The sequence below is a fragment of the Aethalodelphis obliquidens genome, unplaced genomic scaffold, assembly GCF_003676395.1.
Source record: "Aethalodelphis obliquidens isolate GAN/ISIS:26980383/991018 unplaced genomic scaffold, ASM367639v1 scaffold6, whole genome shotgun sequence".
Classification (NCBI taxonomy): domain Eukaryota; kingdom Metazoa; phylum Chordata; class Mammalia; order Artiodactyla; family Delphinidae; genus Aethalodelphis; species Aethalodelphis obliquidens.
Genome location: NW_020837950.1, coordinates 295,966 through 308,123, shown reverse-complemented (window position 1 = coordinate 308,123; position 12,158 = coordinate 295,966). Strand labels below are relative to the sequence as shown.

Genomic DNA, 12,158 nt, shown 5'->3' with positions numbered 1-12,158 from the left:
GAATATCCATTGTTGGTACTGGAATAATAATCTCTTACGTGAGAAAAATAGTTGGATCAAACGTTCCATGTTTCTAAGATTGAGTGCTGCCACCATCACACTGGCCTCAGGGGAAATGTTCCATTGTTAATACTGTGGCCTGGGTGTGTGCCTAGAATCCTGACTTGCATTTCTCTGCTATCACAGCTAAGGCAAGGCATTAAGGGGCAAATAAGTCATTAGTAAAGGCTGAGGGACAACAAAAGTTGTTGAATTAAACAGAGAGTAACATGGAAATAGATAAACTGATTGAAAGATTTCAGCTTGATCTTCAGGATGGATGGCCCAGTTTTGTGACTGTACAACCTCGGGAGTTCCTGTTAATCCCCCCTTGCCTCCTCCCACTTTTTAAAAGGAGCTTCATGATGCATCAATCACCATTTAATTAGGAAGACTTCATGTAAGGGTTTGCCCAAATCCTACCTGACACCAGGCAGGGCCAGAGCTTATTTTAACATAAAGAGTTTAGAGCCTATTAGAGAGCTCAGGCAAGTGTTAGGGAGAATGCTTTTCGTCTCACCTGCCTTTTTGTACATAGAAGCACTTTCCTTGAGTAATTCTGGCCTCTTTCCTTATCCCATAATTAGACCCCCCAGGGGGTAGAAGTGACATTTGTTTGATGGGATTGGGAGAGAGAACTGGTCACTTCTGGGTCCTCTCTCTTTGGGACCTGCTTATCTACACTGAATGATCTTTGTGATCTGCTTTCTGTCACATAGCAAACTTAGCCTCTGAAGGGGGAGGCTTGCAGCCTTGGGGGACAAGTTCAATACAGGGATGTCAGGGATCTGCAGGACTCTCTTCAATATCATCTTATCAATAACAGAGAAAGTATTTTTTTTCTACTTGTCTGACTTCTGTGCCTATTTTTCAGTTAGTTACTAATTGTGGTAGGCAAAAAGGGTTGTTATTTATTGGGTCCTTCAAACTCCAAGCAAGTACATAAATAATTATAGCATGAGGTATAGTAAAATATGTGGTGTATTAGTCTGCATAGGATAGGCAATGCTGCAGTAACAAACAAGGTACAAAACTCTCAATGACTAGATGCAATAAAAGTTTATTTACCCCTCATGTCACGATCAGTGTGAGTTAGCTGGCTGTGCTGTACAGAATATATAGTTTCTAGGGTCACTGCAACAGGAAAAGAGAGAGGGAGGAGGAGGACACTAGTTCTCTCTCTTTTATAAAAAAATTTTTATTGAAGTATAGTTGATTTACAATGTTGTGTTAGTTTCTGCTGTATAGCAAAGTGAATCACTTATACATATACACATATCAACTCTTTTTTTTTTTAAGATTCTTTCCCCATATAGGTCATTACAGAGTATTGAGTAGAGTTCCCTGTGCTATACAGTAGGTTCTTATTAGTTATCTATTTTATATATAGTAGTGTATATATGTCAATCCCAGTCTCCCAATTTATCTCTCCCCATCCCCCTCGCCAGGACACTAGTTCTTAAGTGCATTGTCCTGGAGTGATACCCAACACTTCTGCTGAATGTAGACATAACTGGTCACATGGCTTCAAACAACTGCAAAGGAGGCTGGGAAATGTAAAGGAACACATGGATACTTGGGGAGCACAAACTGTGTCTGCTATCAGTGGATTCAGAATAGTCAGGGAAGGTCCAAGGGAGCAGAGTAGGGCAGAACAGGGGATGAGCAGTACCCAGAGTATATTTTGCCTGTTTCATAGTTTTCTCAAAGCCAGATATTCTGTCTGAAATTTATCTATACAGTCTCTTCAGAATCCAATGCCATCAAGCCATTTACAAAATTACTTAAATTACTTAATATGAAAATTGTGGGAGTTTGCCATTAAGTGTGCATTTTACCTGGGTTCTTCTGGAGACAATATGCTCTTGGTTATATTGTATATATATTATCTTTGTTTTATTATGTACTGTATTTTTAATGATTTTAGAAGTGAGTATTTTGGGTCCACAATATTTTTGGATACTTTGCACTTTTTAGCACTCTTCAAATCACATAAAATAGAGCATGTGGAAAGGAGGGCCTCTGGAGTGTGGAGTTGCGGACTTTGGAGAAGCTGCTGGCCTCACTGAATGATGGAACAACCTACCAAAGGCACAGCTGAAGCAGCAGCTCAGATATAATTCTTTTTGAGGATGGTGCCTACATACTCTAGGACAAAGTATCTACTTTGAATCAAATAAATTGATGTGGTTCTGTGGCCCAATAAGAAGAATACAGTGGTGACCAGGCCCTCCCATCAGGAAACTTGCTCAAGTCTCTTAGATAGCCTCATCCACCAGAGAGCAGACAGCAGAAGTAAGAAGAACTACAATCCTGCAGCCTGTGGAACAAAAACCACATTCACAGAGAGATAGACAAGATAAAAAGGCAGAGGGCAATGTACCAGATGAAGGAACAATATAAAACCCCAGAAAAACAACTAAATGAAGTGGAGATAGGCAACCTTCCAGAAAAAGAATTCAGAATAATGAGAGTGAAGATGATCCAGGACCTCAGAAAAAGAATGGAGGCAAAGATCGAGAAGATGCAAGAAATGTTTAACAAAGACCTAGAAGAATTAAAGAACAAACAGAGATGAACAACACAATAACTGAAATGAAAAATACACTAGAAGGAATCAATAGCAGGATAACGGAGGCAGAAGAATGGATAAGTGACCTGGAAGACAGAATGGTGGAATTCACTGCCGTGGAACAGAATAAAGAAAAAAGAATGAAAAGAAATGAAGACAGCCTAGGAGACCTCTGGGACAACATTAAACCTAACAACATTCACATGATAGGGGTCCCAGAAGGAGAAGCGAGAGAAAAAAGACACAAGAAAATATTTGAAGAGAGTATAGTAGAAAACGTCCCTAACATGGGAAAGGAAATAGCCACCCAAGTCCAGGAAGTGCAGTGAGTCTGATACAGGATAAAGCCAAGGAGAAACACGCCAAGACACATAGTAATCAAAATGGCAAAAATTAAAGACATTATTGAAAGCAGCAAGGGAAAAATGACAAATAACATACAAGGGAACTCCCATAAGGTTAACAACTGGTTTCTCAGCAGAAACTCTACAAGCCAGAAGGGAGTGGCATGACATATTTAAAGTGATGAAAGGGAACACCCTACAACCAAGATTACTCTGCCCAACAAGGATCTCATTCAGATTGGAGGGAGAAATCAAAAGCTTTACAGACAAGCAAAAGCTAAGAGAGTTCAGCACCACCAAACCAGCTCTACAACAAATGCTAAAGGAACTTCTGTAAGTGGGAAACACAAGAGAAGAAAAGGACCTACAAAAACAAATGCAAAACAATTTAAAAAATGGTAACAGGAGCATACATATCAATAATTACCTTAAACATGAACGGATTAAATGCTCCAACCAAAAGACACAGGCTCACTGAATGGATACAAAAACAAGACTCATATATGCTGTCTACAAGAGACCCACTTCAGACCTAGGGACACATACAGACTGAAAGTGAGGGGATGGAAAAAGATATTCCATGCAAATGGAAATCAAAAGAAAGCTGGAGTAGCAATACTCATATCAGATAAAATAGACTTTAAAATAAAGAATGTTACAAGAGACAAGGAAGGACACCACGTAATCATCAAGGGATCAACCCAAGAAGAAGATATAACAATTATAAATATATATGCACCCAACATAGGACCACCTCAATACATAAGGCAACCGCTAACAGCTATAAAAGAGGATATAGACAGTAACACAGTATAGTGGGGGAACTTTAACACCTCACTTACACCAATGAACAGATCATCCAAACAGAAATACTAAGGAAACAGAAGCTTTAAATGACACAATAGACCAGATAGATTTAATTGATATTTATAGGACATTCCATCCAAAAACAGCAGATTACACTTTCTTCTCAAGTGCGCATGGAACATTCTCCAGGATAGATCACATCTTGGGTCACAAATCAAGTCTCAGTAAATTTAAGAAAATTGAAATCATATCAAGCATCTTTTCTGACCACAACGCTATGAGATTAGAAATGAATTACAGGGAAAAAAACGTAAAAAACACAAACACGTGGAGGCTAAGCAATACGTTACCAAATAACCAAGAGATCACTGAAGAAATCAAAGAGGAAGTAAAAAAATACCTAGAGACAAATTACAATGAAAACACGATGATCCAAAACCTGTGCGATGCAGCAAAAGCAGTTGTAAGAGGGAAGTTTATAGCTATACAAGCCTACCTCAAGAAACAAGAAAAATCTCAAATAAACAATCTAACCTTACACCTAAAGGAACTAGAGAAAGAACACACAAAGCCCAAAGTTAGTAGAATGAAAGAAATCATAAAGATCAGAGCAGAAATAAATGAAATAGAAACAAAGAAAACAATAGCAAAGATCAATAAAACTAAAAGCGGGTTCTTTGAGCAGATAAACAAAATTGATAAACCTTTAGCCAGACTGATCAAGAAGAAGGAGAGGACTCAAATCAATAAAATTAGAAATGAAAAAGGAGAAGTTACAACAGACACCGCAGATATATAAAGCATCCTAAGAGACTACTACAAGTAACTCTATGCCAATAAAATGGACAACCTAGAAGAAATGGACAAATTCTTAGACAGGTATAACCTTCCAAGGCTGAACCAGGAAGAAATAGAAAATATGAACAGACCAATCACAAGTAATGAAATTGAAACTGTGATTAAAAATCTTCCAACAAACAAAAGTCCAGGACCAGATGGCTTCACAGGTGAATTCTATCAAACATTTAGAGAAGAGCTAACACCCATCCTTCTCAAACTCTTCCAAAAATTGCAGAGGAAGGAACACTCCCAATCTCATTTTATGAGGCCACCATCACCCTGATAGCAAAACCATACAAAGATACTACAAAAAAAGAGAATTACAGACCAGTATCACTCATGAATATAGATGCAAAAATCCTCAACAAAATACTAGCAAACAGAATCCAACAACACATGAAAAAGATTGTACACCATGATAAAGTGGGATTTATCCCAGGCATGCAAGGATTCTTCAATATACACAAATCAATCAATGTAATACACCATATTAACAAATTGAAGGATAAAAACCATATGGTCATCTTAATAGATGCAGAAAAAGCTTTTGACAAAATTCAACACCCATTTATGATAAAAACTCTCCAGAAAGTGGGCATAGAGGGAACCTACCTCAACATAATAAAGGCCATATATGACAAACCCACAGCAAACATCATTCTCAATGGTGAAAAACTGAAAGCATTTCCTCTAAGATCAGAACAAGACAAGGATGTCCACTCTCACCACTATTATTCAGCATAGTTTTGGAAGTCCTAGCCACAGCAGTCAGAGAAGAGAAAGAAATAAAAGGAATACAAGTTGGAAAAGAAGAAGTAAAACTGTCACTGTTTGCAGATTTTATTATACTATACATAGAGAATCCTAAAGATGCCACCAGAAAACTACTAGAGCTGATCAATGAATTTGGTGAAGTTGCAGGGTACAAAATTAATGCACAGAAATCTCTTGCATTCCTATACACTAATAATGAAAAATCTGAAAGGGATATGAAGGAAACACTCCCATTTACCACTGCAACAAAAAGAATAAAATACCTAGGAATAAACCTACCTAGGGAGACAAAAGACCTGTATGCAGAAAACTATAAGACACTGCTGAAAGAAATTAAAGGTGATACAAACAGATGGAGAGATATACCATGTTCTTGGATTGGAGCAATCAATATTGTGAAAATGACTATACTACCCAAAGCAATCTACAGATTCAATGCAATCTCTATGAAATTACCAACGGCATTTTTTACAGAACTGGAACAAAAAAATCTTAAAATTTTTATGGAGACACAAAAGACCCCAAATAGTCAAAGCAATCTTGAGGGAAAAAAACGGAGCTGGAGGAATCAGACTCCCTGACTTCAGACTATACTACAAAGCTACAGTAATCAACACAATATGGTACTGGCACAAAAACAGAGATATAGATCAATGGAACAGGATAGAAAGCCCAGAGATAAACCCATGCACCTGTGGTCAACTAATCTATGACAAAGGAGGCAAGGATATACAATGGAGAAAAGACAGTCTCTTCAATAAGTGGTGGTGGGAAAACTGGACAGCTACATGTAGAAGAATGAAATTAGAACACTCCCAAACACCATACACAAAAGTAAACTCAAAATGGATTAGAGATCTAATTGTAAGATTGGACACTGTAAAACTCTTAGAGGAAAACATAGGAAGAATACTGGGGTTTTTTTTTTTTTTTTTTTTTTGCGGTACACGGGCCTCTCACTGTTGTGGCCTCTCCCGTTGCAGAGCACAGGCTCCGGACATGCAGGCTCGGCGGCCATGGCTCATGGGCCCAACCACTCCACAGCATATGGGATCCTCCCAGACCGGGGCACGAACCCATGTCCTCTGCATTGGCAGGCAGACTCTTAACCACTGCACCACCAGGGAAGCCCAGGAAGAACACTCTTTGATGTAAATCATAGCAAGATCTTTTTTTGATCCCCGTTCTAGAGTAATGGAAATAAAAATAAACAAATGGGACCTACTGAAACTTAAAAGCTTTTGCACAGCAAAGGAAACTACAACGAAGACGAAAAGACAACCCTCAGAATGGCAGAAAATATTTGCAAATGAATCAACAGACAAAGGATTAATCTCGAAAATATATAAACAGCTCATGCAGCTCAATATTAAAAAAAAAAAAAAACCCAATCCCAAAATGGGCAGAAGAACTAGATAGACATTTCTCCAAAGAAGACATACAGATGGCCAAGAAGCACATGAAAAGCTGTTCAACATCACTAATTTTAGAGAAATGCAAATCAAAACTACAATGAGGTATCACCTCACACCAGTTAGAATGGGCATCATCAGAAAATCTACAAACAAATGCTGGAGAGGGTGTGGAGAAACGGGAACCCTCTTACACTGTTGGTGGGAATGTAAATTTATACAGCCACTATGGAGGACAATATGGAGGTTCCTTAAAAAACTAAAAATAGAGCTACCCTATGACCCAGCAATCCCACTACTGGGCATATACCCAGAGAAAGCCATGATTCAAAAAGAGTCATGCACCACAATGTTCATTGCAACACTATTTACAATAGCCAGGTCATGGAAGCAACCTAAATGCCCATCGACAGATGAATGGATAAAGAAGAGGTGGTACATACATACAATGGAATATTACTCAGCCATAAAAAGGAACAAAATTTTAGAGACGTGGATGAATCTAGAGAGTGTCATACAGAATGAAGTAAGTCCGAAAGAGAAAAACAAATGTCGTATATTAATGCATATATGTGGAACCTAGAAAAATGGTACAGATGAACTGATTTGCAGGGCAGAAATTGAGACACAGATGCAGAGAACAAACTTATGGACACCAAGGGGGGAAAGTGGCATTGATATTGGGATTGATACATATATACACTAATATGTATAAAATGGATAACTAATAAGAACCTGCTACATAAAAAAAAAGAAAATTTAAAAAAATCGCATTAAATAAGACATTGGTTTTTCTTTCTTCCTCTAATGAGATTTGTTTGAGTAGGAGTCATCTAATGTAATCATATTTGTTAAACATTCTCTTTGAATTAATCAGCTGGTATTTGTTAGTTCTTTTTCTAGGAAGAGAATTCAAGATCTTTCTAGGCCTAAGAAACAATGGGGAGCCCCAGATAGGTAAGGCAATATTATGTAGTCTTGTGTGTGATGATGTATTCCTTACATTAAGTAGGTAAGTATTATTCTTACCTGTCCACTAACTGGATCCACTGAATCAATATTTTCACCTCAGTTGAGTCAACACATAGAAGGCAAATCCTAGGTCATTGATTCTCAAATTTGACTGCACACTGGAATCACCTGGAAAATTTTAAAACTGACTGATGCTTGAGTCCTGTTCCCAGAAATCCTGACTCATTTGGCCTAGGGTGCAGCATAGGCTTCAGGAGTGTTAAAAGCTCCCCAGATGATTCCAATATGCTGATGGCTAGTGAAAACACAGAGAGAAAAGCTCCCCAGATGATTCCAACCGCTGTCCCAGGGCATTATTCCACACTCACGTGAAACACTTGTGACTATCCTCCAAGTTCAACTTTGTTGCTTCTAACAGCTGGTCCTGCTGTCTCTAAGCCCCTGCCTAGAGCATATCTGTGTTCTAGATTTCCAGCAGGCTGGACCCACTGTCTTTCCACTTTTGGTCACAGGACTCCCCCTTTTCTTTTTTGGCTCCCGAGTGAAGCCTAATTTTTTTTTTCTTTTTTCTGATCTCCTATTGCTTTTTTATTTTTTTAATTAATAGATTTTATTTTTTAAAGCAGTTTTAGATTTACAGAAAAACTCAACAGAAGTACAGAGAAAGTTTCTATATTACCACCCACTAGTTTCCCGTTATTAACATTATTATCTTGCATTAATGTGATACACTTGTTACAATTAATGAATGAATATTGACACATTATTATTCACAAAAGTCTGTAGTTTACATTAGGGTTCACTTTTTGTGTTGTACAGTTCTATGGGTCTTGACAAATGCATAATGTCATATATTCATTGCTACATTATTATACAGAATAGTTTCAGTGCCCTAAAAATTACCTGTGCTCCACTTATAGATCCCTTCCCTCTCTCCCTCTTCTTCAGACCCCTGGTGGCCACTGATCTTTTAACTATATCTATAGTTTTACATTTTCCAGAATGCCATATAATGTTGGAATTGTACAATGTGTAAATTTTTCAGACAGGCTTCTTTCACTTAGAAATATGCATTTAGGGTTCCTCCATGGCTTTCATTTCAGCAGCAATTTCTTTTCAGCATTGAGTAATATTCTGTAGTCTGGATGTACCATAGTTTATCTGTTCACCTACTGAAGGACATGTTGGTTGGTTCTGATTTTTGGCAGTTTTGAATAAAGTTGCTATAAATATTCATATGCAGGTTTTGTGTAGATACAAGTTTTCACCTCATCTGGGTAAATACCTAGGAGTGCAATTACTGGATCATATGGTAAGAATATGATCTTAGCTTTGTCGGAAACTACGAAACTGTCTTCCAGAGTGTCTGCACCATTCCCACCAGCAATGAATGAAAGTTCCTGTTGCTCCACAGTGTCATCAGTGGTTTATATTTTAGCCCTTCTAATAGGTGTGTAGTGCTATCTTATTATTTTAATTTGCAATTCCGTAATGACATGATGATGAGCGTATTACATATGCTTATTTGCCATCTGTATATTGTCTTTTGTAAAGTGTCTATTCAGATCTTTTGCCCACTGATCAGGTTGTTTTCTTATTGTTGAATTTTAAGAGTTCTTTGTATATTTTGAATACCAGTACTTTATCAGATGATATAGACTGAATGTTTATGTCCCCTTAAAATTTATATGTTGAAATCCCAACCCCCAGTGTGATGGTATTTGGAGGTGGGGCCTTTGGGAGTTGATTGGGTCTGACCACCTGGCACAGTGCTTTACCCAAACTGGGAGCACAGTGTAGATAAGTGGCATGCCCATTTTTTGCTGACCTGACTATAAATTACAGTGTTAACTACATGTTGGCAGAAATAGAACTATCTCTAATAGGTTCATTTTTGGTCAGCATCTTTTAAGATAGTAGATACAACAGTCTTGTTCTTACTTCCATAAGTAGTTTATTCAGCTTCTGATGTCTGGAAACTGTAAAATTTTGTAATAGAGATAGTTCTTGAAGTGAAGTAAAATTAGTAGAGAAGACATCAAGAGCCTTTTCTAAGATGCCAATTAGCAGTGAATTTCTTACCATTATATTTTTCTGCTTTTTAACAGAAAACTGTTTTGGGGAAATCAAGATCCTATTCGCCCTGTTTCCCGGAATGCTTTGAAGGCTCAACTGACCAAAAGACTTGAGAACCTTGCCCAGCCTAAGGAAGTCTCCCACGAATATGTACCTAACAGGTTAGTATTTGTGTGTTATCAGGAACACAAATTTATTGGGGATTAGGGATTCTATATCTGTTTCCAATCTGATGCTACAGTAAAACTTTTCCAGAGCAACATCTAATATTTAGCTGTTGCAGACTTGTATTATATTTTATAGTGTCTTGGCTTATCACAAGTTTGATTTTTAAATAAAATAAGGTAGTATGCAAGGATATGTACCATATATAACACTGTTGTGGGTGAACTTATTTGTGCATGAAACTGTGAATTTTGTATACCACCCATGGGCATGGTTACCATAAGTTAATTAGGGCATCTAAAGGTAATAATGTTAAGACTTTTGACGCCCATTGCAAATTTGTTTTTGGTGCATGTTTGTTGAATGACTGGACTTTCTGCTGGTTGACTCTTTGAGGAAAGATGGTGAGGTGTAGGGAAGATGGGTACAGGCAGTGAGGGAGTTTAAAGTAAAGAAAAAAGTGAAGATGCTATTATTTATCTGAAATTTGGTTTCCATGATAATTGAGGTAGCCATTTCTCTCCTCTTTCAATATACAACTTTAGTCAAAAGTCAGCAAACTTTTTCTGGAAGGGGCCAGATATAAAGTTGGCCATTAAATATCTGCAGCAACTACTCAACTCTGGGAAAGCAGGTACAGACATATGTAAACCGAGAATGCCTGTGTTCCAATAAAATTTTAGAATTTTTGCATCTGTGTTCATGAGGGATATTGGTCTGTAGTTTTCTTGTAATATCTTTGTTTTTTGTAATGTCTTTGTTTATGGCAATGCTGTCCTCATAGAATCAATCGGAAAATGTATAGAATTGGTATTTATTACTTCTTCTCTGTGGGCTCCAATTACACATTAGGCTGCTTGGGTTTGTCCTACAGCTCATTGAATCTGTTCTCTTTCCCTCTCTTTCTGTTTTATTTCTCTCTGTGTTTCCACTAGCCATTTTCTCTGTAGTATATAATATACTATGAATCCTATCCAGGGTAATTTTTATTTCATGTGTCATAGTTTTTATCACTAGAAGTTCAATTTGGCTATTTTTTATATCTTATCTCTACTTGCTCAATTTTTTAATCTCCTTGCCTACTAATTCTATACTATGTCATTTGTGGGTCTGTTTCTAGGAATTGATTTTTCTCATTATTGGTAATAATTTGCTGCTTTTATATGTTTGCTGCTTTTTTTATATGTGGGAAATGCTTATGCTATAATATTAAGTGAAAAAATTAAATAGAAAACTGTATTATGATATGATCCTCTTTTTATTTTTAATAATGTTTATTCATCAAACATGTCATGATCTTTACCATCTCAAGACCTTATTCATATTTCTCCCTCTGCCTGCAATGCTTACAATGACTAAGACTTTCTGGTCCTTAGGTCTCAGCATAGGTCTCAGCTTTTCAGAGGGACTTTCCTGACTGCTTTCCTCCACATAACATTCCACCTCCTCACAAACCTACTCGGAAAGCCTCTATCTCTGTTGCATAGCCAGTGCCCTTCATAGCACTTATCACAACTATCTACCGAATTTTTGCTATTCTCCTCCCAACATAGAGAAGAAGCTCCAAGAAAGTAGTGATTTTGTGTCTGTCTTACTTTCTGCTCTCTCCTTAGTGCCTAATAGTGCTTGGTGCTCAATAAGTATTGAGTGTATGAGTCAGGAAATATTTTTCCAAAGTATTGTTGTCTCTGAATGGCAGGATAATATATGCTTTTTGTTTTTCTCTCTTAAACTTTTCTTGCTCTTACAAAGTTTCTATAATGAATATTTATCTCTTTTACAATGAGAAAAATGCAGAGTACTCTATATTAAAATAATATTTGAGTACCTGCTACATTGATGGAATGGTGAGACGTGGGTGTGTAAATGACTACAAGACAGGAGAAGCACCTAAAGGCAGCAGCTATACATTCTATTAATATACAGTATCTATAAGCAGAAAAGATATGTACACATGAAACTTAGAATTAATATACAAGTTAGTAATAAAATTTTATTTGAATAGTGCTTTGTAACTTAATTAAATGACTTATATTCTCTTATTTAATCTTCATAACCACCATAAGATGTATTATTTTCTCCATCTTCTAGAATGCTTATGTACTTCTGGTTGTTGGCAGAGTAAGGCATAAGTATTATGGTTTGGTGTTAGCCACT

At 37.1% G+C, this 12,158-nt stretch overlaps 1 protein-coding gene across 8 annotated transcripts in view; it reads left to right on the top strand.

Moving 5' to 3' along the window:
* Positions 1-12,158, top strand: part of SPMAP2L (sperm microtubule associated protein 2 like) — a 96,447-nt gene that overhangs the window by 20,656 nt on the left and 63,633 nt on the right. For all 8 annotated transcript variants that reach the window (XM_027102854.1, XM_027102852.1, XM_027102851.1 and 5 more), the window contains exons 3-4: positions 7,680-7,745; positions 9,869-9,997. In XM_027102854.1, the coding sequence (XP_026958655.1) occupies positions 7,680-7,745; positions 9,869-9,997 (195 nt within the window). The remainder of the gene's footprint in view (positions 1-7,679; positions 7,746-9,868; positions 9,998-12,158) is intronic.